General features: G+C 31.3%; 1 protein-coding gene across 1 annotated transcript; it reads right to left on the bottom strand.

Moving 5' to 3' along the window:
• Positions 1-3889: 3889 nt before the first annotated feature.
• On the bottom strand, positions 3890-20904 carry LOC145742431 (uncharacterized). Its single transcript, XM_082560208.1, has 52 exons — positions 20670-20904; positions 17827-18054; positions 17674-17678; positions 17223-17270; positions 17047-17079; positions 16890-16943; positions 16552-16641; positions 16382-16444; positions 15995-16039; positions 15738-15791; positions 15540-15593; positions 15126-15233; positions 14819-14872; positions 14495-14593; positions 14332-14376; positions 14146-14199; positions 13936-14034; positions 13779-13823; positions 13496-13549; positions 13317-13415; positions 13045-13098; positions 12907-12960; positions 12741-12794; positions 12369-12620; positions 12122-12229; positions 11721-11972; positions 11485-11592; positions 11286-11339; positions 11045-11098; positions 10779-10832; positions 10583-10636; positions 10211-10318; positions 9999-10052; positions 9837-9890; positions 9493-9592; positions 9325-9386; positions 9095-9148; positions 8936-8989; positions 8642-8803; positions 8412-8519; positions 8173-8226; positions 7811-7864; positions 7575-7628; positions 7322-7375; positions 7033-7140; positions 6866-6913; positions 6651-6758; positions 6250-6388; positions 5632-5797; positions 5438-5546; positions 5149-5289; positions 3890-4963 (listed from the first exon to the last, which is right to left on the bottom strand). The coding sequence occupies exons 1-52, from the start codon at positions 20725-20727 to the stop codon at positions 4817-4819; spliced, it is 4425 nt and encodes a 1474-aa protein (XP_082416334.1). The 5' UTR covers positions 20728-20904; the 3' UTR covers positions 3890-4816.
• Between the last annotated feature and the right edge of the window lie 2138 nt (positions 20905-23042).

Raw genomic sequence — 23042 nt, 5'->3', positions numbered from 1 at the left:
GTAGTCTAATAACATGGGCATCTACTGATGGGACAACCTACGACTAAGTAAAAAACCTTTTGATTTATTTACAATATATTTTTATTATCTTATTTGAAAAGTATAGCTCCAACTAAAAATCTATAAAATATATTTTTTTTAATTTTAATGTCTGATCTTTCTTGTTTATTTTCTTATAATTAAATTTGGGTTATACCAAAAGTTGTTTTAAAAAAAAACTTTAGCTCAAATATTTAAATGTCAAAAATAATGTTAAAAATAGAAAACTCTAATACTATCTTAACACATCAATTTTAATTTTTATTGATATGTCTTTTTACTTTTAATCCCACGCGTTTTCTAATTATAATCTTTACCATCATTTTCTAGACTTACTTTTTATAATTATCTTCCTTTTTAGTCTAAACAAATAAGTTTATTATTATTAAATCAATTTATGTAACACCATCGCACCCTAAAAAACTGAAAACATATATTACTTTTGGCCATTTAATTCTGGGCTACTGCTATAATGGTTAAAGTTTAAAATTTATGTTACAACCAGTAATTTCTAATTAAAAACTTAATATCCATTAAATTCCCTTAAATGGCTCAGTAGTAATTTTCATTTACAAAATGGAGCAATTATTCTGTTGTAACAATTAAGTCCATTTTATATTCTAAAAAGCCTTTTTGTGCCTTCCTAAATTTTTTCTAATAGTAAGCTAGTTTACCACCAAGACCGCGATAAAACATCTTATTCCACCGACTAACTTGTAACACTAGTTGAATCATAAAGGCGACCAGCTCGACACTGTACCGTATAGCCCCAGGACATGTTTATGGACAGTCGAGTTCGCGTGCAATAATGTATAAAATTTTCGCAAACAAACTTTAGCGCAACTCTTTCCTCGCAACTGGCAATTTTATGCGACAAATATTTCTTTTTCGGAATAATTACTGTGATACTTAAAAAACAAATTCAGTTGCAATAATTGGAACTTATTACAAACTCGAAGTTTTATATTGTTTAGCTGTTTCACATAAAGTTAAAATTGTTTCACATGTTGTTAAAATGTAACAATAGATTGAAATTCAAAACTGGTTATTAATAATATTTAAGTTGTCAAGTGATGAACAAGATATAAAAACACATCGATGTAATATAAATCTAAATATTTAAATGTTAACACAAATATTAAATAAACAAAAATTAGGTGTAACCTTTTAACATTACAAAAAGCAATTAAAAATTAAAAACTGAAATTTTTTTACCCACCATTGATGTTTCAAATTGATAATAAAGTTGCGCAACTGTTGTTACGCGCAGGTCACGTGCAATAGCATTGTCGCTGTAATCAGATTTTCACGATTTCTAAAGTCTCCGATTTTTCCTGGAAGTAAACGCACTTTTTGTTCGATTCTGTGAAATGTTGTAAGTTAAATTGAAAAAGGTGTACATTTTAGTCAAATATTTTTTGTAAGTATAACTATTTTAATAGAAATCCGATTTATAATTATTTTTATACACATATGTAAAAAATAAAATACATTTTTTGTATGTTTAGTGAACTTAAATATATATAATCAGGACGTTATAATTAGTATATTCAAATCACACAAGATTTAAATTGTAAAAAAATAACCACAATAAAATTAACCGCTTCCTACTACAAATGTTTTATAGCGGAATCGTAAAACATTTAATTGTTTGATGTGAGATGTAGTGTCTTTAAAACTTTTTGATTAGCTTGTGGGTAAAATAGGCTTGAGAAATAGTATATAGACGTTACGTTATTTTCTTTGAAGTTCCTAATAGCAAGCTAAACCAAGTTTAATTACATTTCCAATACAACGTTTTTGGTTAAATAAACGTGATATGATATTTAAATTAACAAGTAAAGCGGAGATTAACAGGTGGCAGTACGAAAATTAAAGCAATGATTTGTAATTAAACATTGGGCGCGAAAAAGGTCAAATGAAAACAATAAAGTTAAAAAAAAAAGTTTTTAATAAAACAATTTGTTTATATAGAAAAAATGTTAGAAATTTTAAGGAAAAAATTTATTCATAATGAGTTAAGATGAAATAATTACGTTTTATTTAAATATAAATCAAGTAAAAAGTACCTAGAAATTGGAAAATTGCCATTTTAACCGCATTTAAATAATTAATTGTGTTCAGACGATAAGTACCAAAGACAAACGTGCACGTAATTTTTCGTAAATTTAGCTAATCCTTTGCTGCAAAAATATCGGCGATTGTTTGGTTGTGTCACTAAAATATCAATACTCGAATCGTGATGTCTCGGCGAGGACCGCATGTGGGGGTTTCCCAAAAATGCTAATTCCGAAATTTCCGACCAAAAATAAGCAATTTTTCGGTTTATAAAATTTTACCTAAACTTGATTGAAATTTAATTGCAAAACCTTTTAATAAAACTATTTTTAACATTTTTATTAACTTTTTTACAAATTTTTTACGTAGCTGACTGGTTTTTGGGTAAATTTGGAATAATTTCACAAAAATGTTTGTGCAGTTTTATTTAAAATTTCACAAATAGAACATTTGTTAATAAACCAGCATTTTTAGTCATAGATTTACTAATTTATTTAGTGTAAATTCTGGCTTCAATGTCGAAGTTCTTAGTTTTTATACTTTTAAAATATTTGTAAAAGTGGTCACATGACATATTTATTTCATGTTTATACCGACATTTTAAACTTTAATTTTTCAACGAAAAACTAAAATTTCCAAGCATAGGCGCCTACTAAGAAAGGCTTTATTGGTAACAAATGGTGAGATTTTAATCTAATTAAATAAACTATTCCTGTTTTTTTATTGCTTAAATAAAGTGCATATAAATCCCCGACTTTAAATTTTCGACTTTAAATATAACAATCTATTACTAAGAATTGCGTGCATTTGGTTAAAAGTATTTTAAAATTACTTAATAAGGTATTTAATACGTAATATATAAATCTAAAAATACGTGGATAATGGAAGAAAGGTTTTAATGCTTGTCTAAAATTAGAAATCTATGAAATGCGCGTCAAACTGCATGTAATTTACTGAAACGATGTTTTAAATAAAAACAATAAACAAATACCAAGATAAGGTTTCAACTAGCATGTATGTTTTTAAGGTTACATATTAACAACAAAAAGTATGTTGATTAAGCTTAAAATAAAATTGTTACATATTTATAATACGTTTAATAATCTTAACTTAACTTACTATATTATTCTCCAACAAGCTGCTTAATTTTCGGCAAAAATGTCATTATAAAACTTGTTTATTGTTACTATGACCTCATAGTTCACTCTATTGTTTTAATCGTCTTTAATCCACATAATAAAAACCACAAATGACTAAGCAATGCCATTCAGCATTTTTTACCAGTTTTACAACTCTTAACAAAAGCTGGTTTAACCTTAATGATTAAAGCATTAAGAAAAAAATACATTGATTAAGATTACAGTAATGTTGCAACGCGTGTATTTTGCCTTTATTTTATCAGTGAGTAATCACAGCGTGTTTTAAGACTGGAATGCGGTAGGCTGAAATTTTAAAACAATTCTTGAAGCAAAATTCGTCGATAAGTTTTTTTTTTAAAAACTGTATTTTATTTTACTTTAAAATTGTACATTTACAAACAATCAACTAGACCTTTTAAAGTTATGTAAAAAAGCAATATCATGGCTGATATTTTCTGACGTCATTGATATTCTAAAATCGAAGCCTAGTACAAACATTAGCCTTATAAAAGCCTTTTGGATTTTAGTACAACATGTTTTGTGTTTTAACAGTTAAGCTTTTAATTTAAGATTTCCAATTTAAACACAAGTGTTTAAAACTATACAAAGTTGTTTTGGTTTAAATAGATAGTTCCACAAATGTAAACACAATATTTGTGACGCAAGTCTTTTTATTGCATAAAAAATGATATAGAATAAAAGTCGAGTAAAAAAACGCAAGCAAAAAACATATTGTAGGCAAAGTTTAGAGTTTCGGGGTATCACGTGACGTCACAACCGTCTTCGATAGGCCGAAACACCTGTTAATCAACGCAAGAAAGGGGGAGTTTGTGCGGCCGGGATATTGGAAGAAATGTTCAAGTTGTTTAGTGCTGGTAAACTACAAGAGCGTTTCTTCCACTTTTTACCACAAACGACCGCAAAAGCAACCGACTTGTTCGACGAAACGCGGAAAAGAATGACGTCTTTCAATGCCGCAGTCGCCGAAATGTGACGTTGGACGTCACGAAAGTCAGTCGCTTGATCCGATGGAAACTTCAAGCGTTGAAATTGAGGACTCCAACCACAACGAAGAAGGGTTATGACGTCATAGGGCTTTGTGTATCAGATGTTCAAGAATACAATAAGTTATTACACGGCGGTCCAAATTTTTTTGGCGTTCGGGGCAAAAATTCTAAGATGCGATAAAAAAGCGTGAATGAATATATAAGCAAAATAATAAAAAAACACGAAAAAAGGCGAAGTCTAATGCTGAAAATAGTTCGGGCATTTTTGGAAGAATGATAGAATATGCTGATGTCATCAAAAATCGCGAAAAATACAAAAACAAACACTAAAAAAAGGCGAAAAATGCAAGTCACACACATGTCATCGTTACGTTATCGTCGTATTTACTAAAAAATGAGTCTCAGTTTTTGTCGCACGACGGGCGATGACGTCATCCACATGACGTTACTCACACCCGAAAACAAAACTGTGCCGTTTCGTCGTCAAATTAAAGGTTCAAGGCGTAAATCGAGGTCAAAAATCATTTTCCGGGTAGTATCGTCAACGGGAAAGCACCGGGGTAACCGGGTTGCTTATCTGAAACAGGCAGCACCGAACTCGACCCCAAACTCTTGGTTGCGTGCCCCAGAGTTGTAGGGAGCGACGTCGACAATTGGCATGCGACCAACCATAGCGGTTTCGTATTCGATAACTGTCTTACCCCACTTAGATGGTGCATTCTGTAAAACATTAAAAAAATTTAAATAAAAATCACAAAAATGCTTTAAAAGTCATAAAAATTTGGGCCTAAAATAAAAGATAAAAGGCTAAGCAATGCATGGCTAAGTAAGTAAGAAAATACTAAAGAATTATGTTTTTAAAATTTTAACTAAAATAAATCAAGAAATATTGTCGAAAATCTTACCATGCACGAATCTTCAATGATTCGGTAGTGGGCGTTCCCGATCTCGTGGTTACCGTAACCTTTGAACTTAAGGGCGTGGTCGTACGAGTCATCCGATTGATCGAAATTACCAACCATGTTTCGACAGTAGAAGGTTACTCTCTACATGAAAATGAATATGGTTATTAAAATGTTGCCATTTAAATACAAGTTAAAAAAAAAACTAAAAAAATTTAAAAGTCTTTGTTTTTGCGATTTTAAAAGCAGAAAACCTAAGTTATCAAAAAAAGAAATTTAAGTGTATGTCTACCTGTGTGACGTGGTCGCTGTACAATCTCAAGAAGGTGATCTGACTGGAGTATAGCGCATGCGCGACACGTGATTCCACTGGGGGATCGTACGACACCTTGTGGCCAACTCTGTAAAAAATATAAAAGTTAAAGCTCATGCACTAAAAAAAACTTTTTTAAATGCCACCACCGGGATTCAAACCCAGGTACTTACCGATCTTCGCCGTAATATGCGTAACCGATTTCGCCGTTAAGATGGTTGGTGCCGTTCTGGATGAAACGATCGGTTGGGAAGATGCAAGTTTCTTGTGTGTCAAAGTTGCAATAAACTTCAATGCTGTCAGCACCACAACCACCGTTAGGATCAACCCATCGAACTCCTGCGGAATTTTACAAATTTTTTAATCATTTAGGCTTACTGGACGATTACCCTTCTAATGGGTTTTATTTTAATTGCTGTAATATGGTCACAACTCACAACTGATTTATACCCGCACACTACAAATAGATATATACATATAACATATATTCAACTGGCCTTAATATATATATATAGAAAAAGATTAAGACAATTTAAAATGATTATGTTGAATTTATACGAGCAAAATAGAAAATTTTACCATATTAAAAAAAATAAGTTATTATTATCTAAAAAATCTGTAAAAAAAAAGTATGGCTCTTTTAAATAGTTTCTACCCATTTGTGTCTTATGACACATAGTAAAACACCCTCGCACTTTTATTTATACATAAAATCGGCATTATAAACACAAATCATAAATTTTTTTAAACAAATAATGCCTAAAGAATTTTATGACGTCACAATCACTCACCGCTCTTGGACACGACTCCCTGTTCTTGTTCGGAAAGGAAAACATCTCGGCAGTTTCGAGCTGGATTCTTCTTCGATTTTCCAGTAGGGGATTTAAGGTCCGCAACCGACGACGTGAGATCTTTAAGCACTAACATCATCTAAAAATAAAAAGGATAGGTGGTTGTTTTTTTTATTTTAAAATAATTATTTATGATTATATTTCTACATTTTATTCAGCTCAAGGTGAAAAATTCAAAAAAATTGCGCTAAATAAATATATTAAAATAAAGCTAGTTATTGGTAAAACAATTAATTTCTATTTTGTTTAGCTTTAAAACATTTTTCAAATAATTTATTGATATGTTTTAATCAAAATTTCACACTTAAAAAACTAATGTTTTTTTTTGTAAAGCAACCAACCTCGTTGTCCCTTACAACTGCTGCGTCGTCATTAACAGCTTGATCGTTCAGTGGTCCCTTGAAACTTGATGCACCCGCTCGGAAGTTGGCAAACATCGGCACAGATGCCTAAAACAAAAAATTACAAGTTAAAAAATACAAATAACTTTTTTTTATGTGTTAAAATAAAGTATCAATTTTAATACAACTGTAGTCAAATTTAAAATGTTACTTACTCCTGGTGGTCCTGGGGGTCCAGAAGGTCCGGGAGGTCCTGGTGGTCCCTATAATATAATAGTAAGAGAAGTTATAGAAAAAAAATTAAAAAATTGTTTTTAATATCGTAACTAATTTTTTTAATACAATCTTTAGCTTTCTGTGATCAATAATATTTTTATTTTACCTTCATGCCGTCATCTCCTGATCTACCTCTTGCTCCAGTGGGTCCAATCGGTCCTGGAGTTCCAGGGTTTCCGTCGTTTCCGGGAGAACCACGTGGTCCAGTGTTTCCCTAAAAATATTTGTTTTTATTTTAACAGTAGAAAAATTTGATTTATTAATTCTTCGGTTACTTTAAATCTTGTACTACTTTAATTATACATGACATTGTGGAATTTGTTAAGTTAACATTATATAAGTTTGAACAGGACTTATTTGTTATAAAATTTTGTTTTTATTAAACTTAAACTTACTCTAAGTCCTTGAGGTCCGGTTTGTCCAGGCATACCACCATCTCCTTGTTTCCCCTAAACAAAAAAACAAAATATTTAAAACTAAAAAAAAATTTAAAATTATTACATTCCTAATAAAAACTTATAAAAATTAAAGATTGATACAAAAAAACTCCACTATTTTGCAGATTTATTTTTTTAAAGCCCTTTAATTGAAAACATAAGGCTAACATAAAGGCTAAAACATAAACAATGTGCTCTAAAAATAACTTACCGGTGACCCAGGTAAACCTTGAATACCAGTAATACCGCGATGTCCTTTCATACCCTGTAACATAATATAATTTTTATTAACTCTTCAACAATAAATCCATTTTTTTTATTCAATGCGTTTAAAGACAAAGTTAAAATTTATAATTATATTTATGTTTTAAACACTTTTTTTTAATTTTAAAAATTTGCTTTCTTTGCCTTACAAAAATAAAAAAAAAATGTTAAAATTTTACTTACCATTGGACCAGAATCTCCTAATGCTCCCTTATCACCTCTGTTGCCAGATGGACCCTATTTAAAATCAAAATAGTTATAATACAAAGTGGTGATTTGGCTTACTGGTAAATGCCCATGTAACCCTATATTTTTTACTCCACTTTTTTATAAACCCAAAGCTTATATTTTATATAAACGTTTTAAATTAAAATTTACATATTCATGTTTTCTTTTTTTTAATGAATGTTAACTTATTATTGGGCCTAGTAGATTATTAGGTTAACGATAAGTTCTAAGTCTGTTACACGGATGTTTTTATTACTTAATTAATGTTATTTAAAACTTTATAATAAACATGAAAAAAATCGAAGTTTTAAACTTACAGGCATACCACGACCACCTTCCGGTCCTGGAGCTCCTTGTGTACCAGGTGGACCCTAAATTTTAATAAAAATTCAATGAAAAAAGTTTCACGACGAAAAACAAAGTCCATAAATATATAAGAGTACCAATTTATCTGGTTGTTACTAAGTTTTGCAAAATACTTGAACAAATTACTTTAAATACTGAAAAAAAATTGAATATTTTTAAAAATAGAAAAAGTAAATTAGATAACACTTACAGAGTCTCCTCTTGGTCCACTCTTTCCTTCAATTCCGGAAAGTCCGGGGGGTCCAGGCATACCGGAGCCTCCTGGAGGTCCTTGGTTACCAGTTTCTCCGATTTCTCCCTGTACGATAGAAATGTTAAATTGTTAGAGTCATTCTAAATTTGTACTTCTAAACAATTTTTTTAATTCTAAACAAATACAATAATAATTCTAAAATAGAAATATTTAAATTTTTGATTTACCTTAATTCCTGATGATCCGTCTCTTCCGGTTGGGCCTTCAAGTCCTTGAGCACCCTCTGGTCCTGCTTCTCCTGGAGGTCCGGTGATTCCGATTGGACCAACATCCCCTGGGGGTCCCCTTTCTCCTGCGGAACCAGGTCGACCTTGCTTACCCTCTTCACCCTAAATATCAACATATTTTTTGCAACAAATAATTTCTTTTACTTTACAAAATATTTGAAATTAGGTTGTATAACGTTAGTCCAAAATCTGCAAATAATTAATTTAAAAGATTTAAAGAAGTGAAAAACTTACAGGAACACCAGCTAAACCACGGGCTCCAGGTGCGCCGGAAGGACCGGGAATACCCTAAACAAAATAAAATATATTTAAAACAACAGTTTTAATTTAGTTCAAGAATAACAAATTCTAAGTTTAGGTAAAACTAAACAACAACGAACAAATTTTACTTACTGGATTTCCTTGTGTACCGGGGCCTCCTGAAAATCCTGAAGCTCCACGTTCTCCCTATAAAAAAACAACTTTTACACAAACTTTTTTTCACATAAAAGATTTTTAATTTATAAAAATACATTCCAACTAATATTTTGTTTTTCTAGCTAAACCATTCAATTTTGCAGGGTTAGATTTTCACAAATCGAAAATCTTATTACTTTGGATTTAAAATTTAAACTTAAACTTACCGGAGCTCCGGATTCTCCTGGTTTTCCAGATTCTCCAGGAAGACCATTGAGACCCTGAAGACCTGAATAAAAAATAATTTGAAAGTAAGAACCAAATAATAAATTACAAAATTTATTAAAACTTAGTCTGTTAGAAGTAAATAAATTAAAATAAAAAAAAACACTTACCAATTTCTCCCTGTGGACCTGGGTTGCCATTGTCTCCTCTTGCTCCTTTGTTTCCGGATTTACCTGGCTCTCCTGTGTTACCCTGTTGTCCTGGGGTACCCTTAATAACAAAAAAATGATTTAAGTTTACCGTGGTCAGATTTGAAATATAACGCCGGGTTTATTATGTTATTTTTTTTATTTTAATATTATAGAAAAAATTGGAAAACCAACATAGATTTCACTAATTAATTTAAAGCAGATTTAAATATTTAATTCTAAATTCGAATTTTATCGCCGTATTATACTCTGCAAAAACTATTTAAAATAATTTTTTTTAATTTTAAATCAGAAGAAACAAATACCTGATCTCCTGGAGCACCTGGTCGCCCTGCTGGTCCTGGGAAGCCAGATGGTCCCTGAAAATATTTAAACCAATTAAAATTTTGTTGCAGCTTTTACCATGCAAATGTAAAAAAAATCACGGAAGATAAATTGGTTGAAGTTCTTCAAAAACATTAACTTACCGAACTTCCCTGTGCACCACGAGATCCTTTACGTCCTTGGACACCAGATGGACCCTATTAAAACCAAACGTAATGGTTACACATAGTACCAACACACCAAATATGGTTACTAGCCTAACAACTTATTTTACTTTCAACTTGCGAAATTTAATATTACTTTTAGTTAGAGCGCAAGTTTATAAACGTAAAAAAGTTATTTTAGATAAACTTACAAGGGGTCCTGTGTTTCCAGAAGGACCTTGAAGTCCTGTGTCACCTGCATCACCCTTAACACCTCTCGAACCACCATCTCCCTTCTTGCCTGGTTGACCAGATGAACCCTGAAAAAACACAAGATTTTTTATTGTAAAATAATTCACGGCGGAAAAACTGGTTTAAAAAAATTTATTCTTTCCAAAATTGCTTGTTATATTAAAAAGTTTTAAGAAGGAAAATAAGTATTCTTTAATTTGAAAAAAAAAACTTTTAAATAGGTAAATATTTAAAATATGGTTAATAATATTAACTTTTTTTTTTTTTTTAACCATTAATACAACTATTTATGTAAAATAATGGTTTTAAATGGGTAAAAAATGTTTACTTACTGGAGATCCCGGGTAACCTGGAGGACCATCTGGACCAGACTCTCCTCTTTCACCCTAAATAGCAAAAAAAAATTATAAAAAAATTGGAAAAAATGTTATTGAAGATAAATTGGTTAAACTTAATTATCTGAAACATATTGAAAGTAAAAAGACAAAATAAAACCTAATCACAACAAAAAAAAATTGTTTTACTTACAGGAGAACCTCTTGGTCCAACACCTCCGGTCTCGCCAAGTGGTCCGGCATCTCCCTAAAAAAATATTGTTTAAATTTAATTTTTTAGGTAACAAAATTATTATTTTTTACACAAAAATATTATGCTCTATCAACACAAGTAAAATCATTCAAGAGTTTCTTCAATTTATTTACATTATTTAGAAAGGTTCCATTCCTGTTTTACAGTAACTTAAACAAAAAATAATAAAATTCACCCCAGAGTTATCTTATTTTTAATTATTTTACCTTTTCTCCATTAAGTCCCTGACCACCTGGGGGTCCAATTGGTCCAGTTAAACCCTAAAAATAACGTTTTAAATAAATAAAAGAACTTAAACTTAAATTCAAATACAAGCATGCACAAATCATTTTCCGAGTTATCATTTTAACGTTAAAATTGTAAAAATGCTAACTGTGTACAAAACCAATAAAAAATAGACTTGAATTAAATATAAATTTTTTCAACAAAATTAAAATATAAACTTACTCGTAAACCTTCTTTTCCTGGTTCACCCTCAATACCTGGACTACCCTGGTCTCCCTTTAAATTAATATTAACAGAGTTTAGAATACAACAATACTAAAATGTATTAATGGTTGTTAACAGGTTTGGTCATTTAATTTAGTAAAACTTAAGTTTAAAAAAAAATTAAAAAAGTAGGTTTTAGAAAATTGCCCAAACTTACTCTTTCTCCTTTGCCACCTGGTAAACCAGAAGGTCCTCGACTTCCCATTACTCCCTGTACACCAGCTGGACCAACTTCTCCTGATGGTCCAAGTGGTCCCATTTGACCCTAAATTAATTGCAGGAGCAAATTATTAAATTTGAAATAATAGTAAAAGACATAATTTCTAAAAAATATTACATTTTCACTGACTAATTTTTTATTTAAATGTCTTTTTTATATTTTAAATAAATAACCTTTTGCCCATCAGTTCCTGGAACTCCAGCATTACCCCTGGGACCTGTCAACCCTTGGGGTCCAGTGTTACCAATCTCTCCCGGGAAACCTCGTTCACCCCTGGGACCAACTTCACCAGATGGGCCTACATCTCCAGCAACACCAGCTTCCCCTGACTTTCCTGGCTCCCCTGTGGGTCCAGTAGGTCCGGGAAGACCCTGGAAGCCAGAGGGACCAGGTTGACCTGGTTCACCCCGGTCTCCTGCAACTCCCTAAATATTTATAGTTAAACGATTGCATTAAAAAATGTTTAACTAAATAAACAAATTATTTAATGTCGTCCCTAAATAATCCCCAAAATTTTATACATATTCTGTTAAACCAGTATATAAGTTATCCTATTTTAATAATCTACACTTACAGCAGGTCCCATCGAACCTTGTGGTCCAACTTCACCATCTTTACCAGACAAACCTCTAAGACCTGGTGGTCCAGAAATACCTTTTTCACCCTCTTTACCACCGACTCCCTGTAGATAAAAATTTGTACTTGAATAAGAATAAGTTGAAAATGTAAAAAGAATATTTGAGAATTTTGAAATAATTTAATTTCATGTTAAGCAGAACAATTTGAAATTTGGTTGAAAAAATAAATTAAACATCACTTACACGTGCACCCTTAGTTCCAGGAAATCCAATTTGGCCAGGGGGTCCCTTTTGACCCACAGCTCCAGCGGGTCCTGGTCTTCCATCTTCACCAGATGCCCCTGGATTACCTTGGTTACCTTGACGACCATCAGGCCCAGTCTTACCAGTAAGACCCCTAGATCCAGGCATGCCTGGATCACCAGTTCTACCAATGTCACCCGATGAACCTTTGGGACCTTTGGAACCTTCCTTGCCCCTTCCACCATGAGATCCCTAAAAGAGTAATTAGTTTAGAAATATTATAGCCAATTATTCTTAACCTAATTTAGTTATAAAAAATAGTTGTGCTTGAAATAATATAATCTAATTTGTAAATGCTTTTTAAAAAATTACCTTTTGTCCTGGGTTACCATCCACACCAGGAAATCCCCTGTTACCAGTTGGTCCCTGTTAATTAAAACCAATTAGATTTTTTTAGTTGATTCGTTGAATACACTTGGTTCTTACAAAAAATATTCCCATAACTAACATTTTAAAACAAGAAAAAATTTCAACTTACCCTCTCTCCGGGGCCACCTGGTGGTCCAAGTGGTCCTATTTCTCCTCTTACTCCCTAAAAATACAAAGAAAAAATTTTAACATTAAACCATGAAAAAAAATCGTTAGAGTATGTATTCGAAAACAATTTTAAACTTACCCTCTTTCCTTCTTCTCCTTGAGCCCCTACCAATCCTTGAGGTCCTGCTGAACCCTAAAAGCAAATAAAAAGTGTTACGTATGTAAGGAATGCTCCCAGCTTTTAAGGCAAACATGCTTGTAAATTATTTATTATTATTAACACACAAAAAATTAAATATAATTTAACATAAAAAATAAAAAAAAAATAAATAACGTTAGATAAAGATCTCCCATCCAAAACAACTAAAATAATGAGAAAATGGAATATCAAAGAAATGGAAAAATTCTTACAAGAGATCCCTTAGGTCCAGCATCTCCCTTGTATCCTGTCTGTCCCGGGTTTCCTTGGTTTCCTTTTGGTCCCATACCACCGATGTTACCTTGAGAACCCTAGTAAAAAGTTAAAAAAATTTAAAAATTATAGAAAAAATAATTTATATATAGCAAAAAAAAACAACAAAACAACTTACTGGTGAGCCTCTTGCACCAGGAATACCAGGCGGTCCTGCTATACCAGAAGATCCCTAAAATTAAACAAGGGTTTAATGAAATACTAATAATGTCATACCTTAGTTTAAGTTTATTTTTAAATAAAACCTATCCATATTTGTAAAAGTCATTAATTTTTTTTAAATTAAAATTAAAATCACTTCTTTTTTTAATCGCCAAACCATTTACAAATTTAATTTTTTTTTCTACACCAATAGTTTATTTGTAAAGAAGATTTTGTTAATAAATCAAATTATTACTTACAGTTGAGCCCTTAGCTCCAGATGATCCATCCACACCTCTTGCTCCCTATTTAAGCAATAATTTATTTATATTTTGTTCCTTAATTATTAAAAGCTTTTTAATTTATAATTAGCTAAACAAATGAACTAGATCATTATTTTCTTCATTATTTACGTACAGCTTGTCCAGAAGGCCCTGGAGGTCCTGGGGTTCCAGACTCTCCTCTAGAACCTTGGGGTCCCTCGGGACCATGTGCACCAGTGGGACCTGCTTCACCCTAAACCAAAAATTTTATTTAATTTTATCCAAAATTTTGATAAACATACTAAGCTTTAGTAAATTAAAAGTTTTTCTTTTTTATGAAGTATTTTATAATGGATTTATTTACCTTGCTTCCAGGAGATCCTGGGAAACCAGGTGGTCCAGAATTACCAGTTGGTCCCTAAAAACAAACAAAAAAGTTACAGGAAAATAATAATAAAAAAGTATTAAGATCCAATATAAAAAGACAGCCACAAAAACAAAACTTAAACTAATAAAAAAAAACATAAAATGGTTTAAAATGAGAACTTACAGGTGGTCCAGATTGGCCAGGTTGTCCATCAGAACCTCGAACTCCCTAAAAATTGAAAATAAAAATAATACCCAGTTGGACAAGCGTAAGTACTTTTTAACTTATCTAAAAGTTATTTTTGTTGAATGTTATCAGTCACTATTTAAAAAAACTTTTAATGTACCGGTGCTCCGAGAGATCCAGGTCGTCCTCTGTCTCCAGGTGATCCTCTCGGACCTTGAAGTCCATTTGGACCCGGTTCTCCTGAAGCTCCTTGTTCACCCTAAAGAAATAATTTAAAATATTAATTTGAACCATTTTAAGTATTATTCAGAATATTAGTTCTGTATTACAACATGTCAATAATTTTAGCAATTGAACAATAACTAAAGTTTAACTTTACTATTATAAAAACAAATTTATAAGTTTACATTAATAAAACCAATAGCTTATGCATTTAGAAAGGTTTAAGAGTTAAATTTAAACTACAAAAAGAGTAAATTCCTACATCAGCACCAGCTGCACCTTCTTCTCCCTTAACTCCATTTCCTCCAGGATGTCCCTAAAATACAAATAAATTACTGTTAAAATATAACTTTTCAAACAAAACTACCACTGAATGTTTAATGTGCATAAAAATACATCATTGCTTGAATAAAACAAATTCAGACAAAACCAAAAGCTTCGACTTTGTGGCATAGCAAAAAAACATTGTGTATTAGGGATATGTAAACTTAGGAAACTAAGTTTTAATATATGTTAGGCACAAATGTTCCATTATTTTCAGGAAATATTTTTTTAGGTAGGTCACTTACTCTGTGTCCCTTTGAACCAGGTATACCTGGTGTTCCAGCAAAACCTCTTGGGCCTTGGGCACCATTCAAACCTATTGGACCAGTTTTACCAGTCTTTCCATCACTACCCTGAAAATTAACAACAAGGTTTAATGTAATGATATTTTTATAAAGTGTAGCCCAAGAAGGAAATCTAAAGTGAATTCGAACCATTTAATCAAAAAAGCAAATTGGGATTTCATGTTAGTTAAAAAATTGAAATCACTTGTACTTTATTGTCTCCAAAAAGAGAGGACCATAAAGTACAAGATAGAATTAAAGATAACAGTTAAATAAAAAAAAGAATTTCTAAGAATCGAGAAGTACAAATGATTTTTCGAGAACAACAAGTGATCTTAAAATTGCAATCTGTAAACCTAAATTTTTTAAACTTACATCTTTTCCATCTTTGCCAGGAATACCTGCTGGTCCCATGTGTCCAGTTGGTCCCTGAATGTTTAAAAATAAACTTAATGAATGTAAAATTACTAAATAAAAAATGTTAAGTCTATTACAAAACAAGTAAATTAAAACAATTTAACACCATTAAGAATTTCAGATTTTTTGAGTACCACTAAATTTCAAATTACTTACAGGTGGACCGGATTCTCCAGACTCTCCAGGTGGCCCTTGAAAACCTTGAGGTCCCTTAATTTGAATGCATAAATAAAATTTAGAATAATTAACTGCTTTTTAAAATATTTTTTACAGTAGATTACGAAATCAGATTTTTTTAACGCTAAGAAAAAACTTCAAGTATAACCGATTTGATTTAAATTTGTCATTTTTACATGGAGATAAAATCTTAATATATTAAATATTTTTTGTTATTTATAAATTAATTTACTTACAGGAGATCCATAAGATCCTGGTGGTCCTCTTGGCCCCATTGGTCCCTAAAAAAGTCAAAAAATGTAGTTAATACAACATAGGTTATTAGCAAAATATATATAAACTTTTTTTATACTTGGACCATACTTATTATAGAAAGATTATTTTTACAGCCTTGACATTGGGTATTTGTTAACCTTGGTTAAAGGATAGCTCTGTCAGTTTTGGATATTATTGATCAAATTGTCTGGCAAATAACATGCCAATTGATTTAAGGAGAAATAAAATGTAAAAAATGGTGGGAATCAAACAGAGAACATTGTGTAGGGAAGCAAACAAGTGTTTTTACAAAAACACCATGCTGCCAGGTTATCAAAGTTTAAAAAAATAGAATAGGTTTAACTTACAGGAGATCCACTCACTATTCCACTTGGTCCTTTTTGTCCAGCTGAAAAACTATTTGCAAGTCCCTATAAAAGATAATTAATTTTTAGATAACATTATTTATTTAACTAAAGCCCAGAAAACACAAATGTTAAGCAATTTTTATTTTAAACTCAAGGTTTTTAGTTCTTACTCCGTCAAGTCCGGCTCCAGGTGGTCCAGGAGGTCCGGGCATTCCTGGAGTTCCTGGGTTTCCATCGCGGCCAGGGGTTCCACGTTCTCCCTAACAGAAGAGAGAAAATGTTTTTAATATCTTACAGCAAAGTTTAAACTAACTTTTGAAAAATCATTAGAATTACATAAACTTCATGGTCCTCAAAAAAACTTCAAACTGTAAAGTACAAAAGCGAAATGGCGAAGATCATAAAGGACAAGTGATATAAACACTGTCACGCTGGAGTAAATTAATTGTGTGAATCTAATTTTAAAAAACAATGTTCTATATGTTCAATAAATATATTTAAAACTTACTTGTGGTCCCCTTTGTCCTGAAGATCCCTCTGGTCCTTGTGAACCTGGAATTCCCTATAACAATACCAAAATGTAGTTTTAAATATTCAAATTATTTCGTTAAAGCAAGGAATCATGTGTTATAAAACAGTTAACAATTTAAAAAAAACAAACTTACAGGTGGCCCTCTTTCTCCTGTTGGTCCTTCTCCCTAATATGAAAATTTAAAATAAATTATAGGTATTTATTTTTACATTACTTGTTTTAAAGAAAACTATTATTTGTTTGTAAATTGTTATGTGAAAGCATTTTTATGCAGCTTGTTTGTTAAACAAAAGAAATGTTCAAACTTACAAAATCTTGAGGTATTTCTCCAGGTTCTCCTTTCTGGCCTTTCTGTCCCTTTAAAAAAACATTTTTAATTAATTTTAAACTTAACAAGTTTAGTTTACAAATATCGTCAAATGTATAATAACTTGTCTTTCAGTTCATAGCTTATTAAATACTTTAATTTACATTTAATCGATACAGTTACCACAGTATTTTAATTTTTATGTTAGGTTATTTGTTTATCTTTTGGATGAAAATGAAATCCGCTTCTTTATGCACTTACCCCTGAAAAACAAAATTAAAACAGTGTTAGGATGTGATATTTTACGGTGGTAGATAAAAATCAAACAAAATTAAAAGCAAAAGATATGTGAACTTCAACCAACACGTGTACAATGTGCATGCTAAAGTGACAAACAAAAAAACAAACAATTGCAAAAATAGGCTAATGAGTGATAAACAGTTTTTCACAAACTCCCACTTGAAAGGTTCAATGTGCACAAAAAATGCACTGTTGCTTAAATAATAACAATTTATGCAAGGCCCTAAGCTTCGACTATGTGAAGTGGCAAAATTGCGTATTAGTAAAAATTTATAAATCGGGCAACTGAACATTAGTTTCCTTTACCTGAGGATGGCGCGCCGCAAACTTTACAGCACTTGCCTACGGGTAGAACTTGCCTACCCGAGGGGCAGTTTAACGGCTGGCAAACAATAAAGTCGCAAAGGACTTCGCCTTCGTCGCAAACACACACTTCACACACGTCGGGATTAAACACGTCACCCGGGTTGTAGAATGTGCCCATGTATGTACAGCCTGCCGGGTCGCGGCCGTGATTTATGTCAAGTGAATCGTCTGTTAATTTTTATATGGATTTTATTTGAACTCAGCGTATTATTAGTGATATCGACAGACGACAGTGGTATAGCTATATTGCCAAATTGTTTTGCATATTAATTTTGTATTTGATTTTTGAAATTGTTCAGTTGCCGTCGTTATGTAACCGCCCTTTGTTATGTTGGGTGTTATGTAAATCTATCGTCAGGAAATGCTATCAAGTTTTCTAAAATACTCTTTGATAACGTCATAGGCACGCGGAATTTCATGCAAGAATAGATTCGTTTTGCACGATTGCAAAATTATTTGAGCGATAAGAATTACAAAAATAATATTTGCAAGGAACTACGTTTAAACATTCTTTTAATAAAATTTGAAGCATTTCACTGGGCTTTATGTTACAAAGCAAAAAATTACCTTTGCCTTTAAAACATTTTTACATACATGCAATATAAAGAAATAACAAAGGCGCGTTCATGCCATATTTAACGTATAAGCACAACATAGAATTTCAAGGTACAGCTGTACATAATGTTTTGTGGGATTTGGATATGCAAACAGCAATCAAAGCTTGTGTTAATTACAACAAAGAAAAATACAGAAAAAAGCGGCAACTTAACACGGCAACTGAACAACAACATCAAATCATTGAAGATCATGCAATAAGTGCAGAAATCAGCCGAAATTTTAACCACCATCACTGCCACTAGCAGCGCTAGTAAGATATCACAAATAATTCACCAAGTTTGGTAACAGCATTTACCTTCCATTTACGCCTTTGCAAAGCTGCATGATAATACCCAATTGTGCCATTGTTAAAACCCTTTGTTTAATATTAAAAGGCATAACTTTGACTTAAAATGCAGTTCCACACCGGCGTAAATGAGCATATAATTTAGAAGTGATAATAAAACAGGATAAGGCATGCAATAATATTAGTTAGCTATAATCAGGCTTACAATATAGACCACACAGACAATGGGCTTTAGGGATATGGAAATTAACGGTTACCCAGTTTTTTTTCTAAAAGTGTAATCTTACCCAAAATACTGGGTCTATAATAACGCATTTGTGCCTATTACCGGTATATCATTATTTCTCTTTCCTAATGACAAGAGGCGCTTTGTTATGCTATACAACAAAGGCATTATTACATTTAGAAAATCGCGGCGTATGCTAAAATGTTAAGTTTTTAAAGCTAGACCAAGCCGCAAACTCCAAACTCAACCATCCGAAAAGAAAAAAGCAGACGCTCAGGAAACCTATAGTTTTTTTGCCCGAGAATTAAAATGCAAGGCTTTGTTTGCAGCCAAGACCCACCGGAAATACGTGACAACCCTGGTAACAGAAACGCCCCTGAACCCTTATAACATTTAAAATAACTTAAACTCGTAAGGGAAGTTTAATTCCGGGTCGTTAACATTGGAATACCTTTTACTGCGCAAAAAAATTTCCAATTAAAAACTTTTTCTTGCATTATTTATGAAACTTTCAAAATTCTACTAATCGAATTTATTATTTTACGGCGGAAAAAATCTCTGTAAGAGTGCAACTAACTATAACGTTATAAGTATAAATCAATTTTGTTCCATTTTTAAGTTAAATCCTTTTAAAAAATTATCCGTATTTTGTCATAAACAAAATTTCCAAAAAAAAATATTTTTAAATTATTTGGTTTCCTAAAATTTTTAAGCAATTTTCAGTGAGCTATGGTCTATATTGGTTTCCAACGACGTTCTTTGGTCGTAATGAGTTATCTTTTGACATTACACCGCAATTTTTTTTTTAATTTTAAATTATAAAAAACTAGTATACTAACTATTATAACATTGGGTAAACGGTTTGTAGCAAATAATTTGTGCTGATGATTTTTAAATCTATGCTATACGCCTTTGCGATACAAAATTAAATATTTAAACAAAATTTTAAAAAATGTAATTAAAAAATCGAAGATTGGTTTAGATGTTTTTGGAAGCTTAGTTTAGTTGTTTTTAAAATATAAAATAATCCCTACATTATATTGACATTAGCCAGATCGAATGATCTAGATCTAAACGTGATTGTATTTGAACTTCTTATTTAAACCTTATAAAGATCGCACAACTTTTTAAAGTAACTTAAATCAACAGTAAACTAGTTAACTAATGTAAATAATTTTCTTTGTAATTTTTGAAGCGATCTATCTACAATCCACTAAAAAATAACGCGAATTTTGTAAAAAAAAAATTTTGAAATCGTATTATTTTGAACGAATTGAAATACGCGTAAAAAACACATTCATACTTTGAGCACGTCGTATAATAAGATCTTTTTTGAAATAATCTTTTAGTTAAAATTATTATTAATATCACAAATTATATATTATACCATGTTTTTCGTGTAAAATCTTTATTAAAACGCGCTAAAAATTTTATATGATTTTGATGTAACCGTGACGTCATTTCGCGCACTAAAATGACCGCCAATTAAAACCTATTTAATTTTACGGATCGATATAATATCATCCAAAAAATTTACTCCATTCGTCTGTGTGGTAAATATACATCCATTTAAAAAAATGAGCAAAAAAATTTACTGCGTGAACAAATAAAAAATGAGATCAAAACAATGAAGTCATTACAAAAAAGACTCACCTTGGGCGTTGGCGGCCTGAAGTAGGATGCAGATTCCGATTAGGATTCTGAGATCCATGTTGTTTCGCCTCTTGGTGTCGCTCCTCGCAAAAGTCCGCGTGCGCGCCCCACGTGACCTGCTAAGCACGTGACCGCGGAACACACGTCGAAGATTGATGAAATAAGTTGTCGGCAACCCTGGGGAGCCTAATGCCTCCAACTGTTGCTTAAAATCTGAATTTCAAGGCAATTCAAGGCCCGCTTGCCTTCTTCGTTTGATTCTCTTTTTTTGTAAACGAGAGACCTATGTTATAGAAGCAATTGACACCTAGGTACGAATACGTCACCCAACTGCTAATTTCTGTAGTTCAAAATGTAAATTGCTTAAATTTGTTTATTACAGTTGTTATTAAAAAAAATAAAGTACAATATTTAACCATAAGTTGATAAAAAAACCGTTCTAGTTTTGGTGCTAAGACCTAAAATAGTTGCAATATTATTTTAAATTGCATTTTATTTTGGTTTAATTTAAAGACTTGTAATAGCGAAATCTATAAAAGAATTTTTAATTTTGTGCGACCAGGCGTTAAATTCGATTTTTTTTAACGGAACTTAACGTAAAAATACGAAAATTTTGCACAAATGCGATTTCAAATTTACATTCCACTATTATTTTTGATTTATCTTAATTTTTACCATTGTTAAAAAATATCAGCCCTAAAAATGTGAAAAATTTGTTAAAAATATTTAAAATCAGGGATCTATATATTTACATTAAACCGGGTTTTAAAATTCAACGACAAAAAGTCGCATATTTCTAATGTCTGCTAAATTTTTACATAATCGACATTTCCCGAATAAAAAATATTAAAATTTATAATTCACTAAATTTAATGCAAAAAATATTCACGTTTTTGCTAAATTTTGCATAAATAAAAATTGTAAACATTAATTTTATGAAAAAAAAATCATTTTTAGTAAACAAAAAAGGGTATTAAGCGATTATCAAGACCAGACGTTTGTTTTCTGAGTCATGAAATTTGATTTCCTAAATGATTCGAATTCTTCGCGTGGGTATATTGGCCAAAAGACTAGACAACCGACCGCAAACTTGGTAAATAGCAGTTTCGAGAAAAAGATCTCGGTGTTGTTGCAACTAATGCCTGGCAATATATATTTTATCTTATTTTCAATTAAAGATAGTTGTTATCTATGAACGCTGATTTTATTTTAATATTTCGGTTTACTATTGCAGTAGGCTTGAAAGCAATTTAAAACACATCAACTATATTTTCTACTTGCAATTCTAGTGTTTTAATAAATTTAAACAGACATTTTCTTTAACTCATTTAAGCCTGTGTTCTTAGCTAATACAAAGCTTAAACAATGGACAATTTCCATTTATTATAATTTCTAGAACATCTTAGAACTGTTTTAAGTTTGACCGATTGCGATCTAAAGATTATGTTATAAAATTTTTATTGCAGCTCATTTTATTGAGTAAATTTGGCCCAATTAGTGATGTTTATGATGATGTGAAGTAACATTAGTTGGTTGCGTTGTTTTTTAAATTAGGACGCGTTTATAGTTACCGCCGATATATTGACCTTAATTGGGTACAAATCCAATATACACTACCATAAAATAAACGTCGACTAAGGAGAACGATTCCATTAACACTGCTATTATAAAACCGTTATACGATAAACAAACACAAATTAATTGTTAAAATTATTTGGAAAAGCTACAAATAATGTTGAAGGGTTAAAAACGATTAGACTTGGTCATATAATGTAGTTTAATCCATTTGGTTAAATGATTTAAAACAGAACGTAGTTAACCCTTTGCCGCGAGGAGGTCTTAAATTTGTATACAAATACATGCAAATATTTTGATCGTCGTCGGAATGAAGTTGTTAGAAGGTAGTGATGCGCAAAATAACTGTGGTGACACTTATAGTACAACGTTGCTTAGTTTACCAACCGTTACAAATACTTAAGCAGAAAACTTCACTTTAAGAATAAGTCGGTTAATTTGGAATACCGTTTGTGCACTGACATTTAAGTGTGGCCAATAATTCTTTTCGTTGCTTACGAATCATAGTATTGTATAAATGCCCTTTAAATATGATCTCGTTATGTATTACGAAGAAAATTGGTTTCCATAAGATTATTACAGATTCGTTAAAAGTCTGTAAATTTAGCTATAGCGCTACAATCTGCTATGGAAGACTGTCTTATGGCCAAAAACTATTTTACCTTATAGACATTTGAAAAAAAAACAATATACTTACAGGACATTTTTATTAACTCGTGTCCACCCAGAAATATTTTATAACAAAAAGTTGACCTCAATTTTGGTAAAATGTCGTTTACGAAGATTAGATTTTCGTAA

Source organism: Corella eumyota, chromosome 2 (genome assembly GCF_963082875.1).
Source record: "Corella eumyota chromosome 2, kaCorEumy4.1, whole genome shotgun sequence".
Classification (NCBI taxonomy): Eukaryota; Metazoa; Chordata; class Ascidiacea; order Phlebobranchia; family Corellidae; genus Corella; species Corella eumyota.
Note: the sequence above shows the minus strand (reverse complement) of the source record. Positions and strands in the feature narration are given on the sequence as shown.

Excerpts from the sequence above, each read along its gene's own strand:
- LOC145742431 (XM_082560208.1), bottom strand. The coding sequence starts at position 20,727 with ATGGATCTCAGAATCCTAATCGGAATCTGCATCCTACTTCAGGCCGCC. Across the intron at positions 12,961-13,044 it reads AAGGAGAAGAAGGAAAGAGG|GGAGTAAGAGGAGAAATAGG; the intron begins GTAAGTTTAAAA and ends TTGTATTTTTAG. Across the intron at positions 8,990-9,094 it reads CCGGTACACAAGGAAATCCA|GGTATTCCCGGTCCTTCCGG; the intron begins GTAAGTAAAATT and ends TATTTTGTTTAG.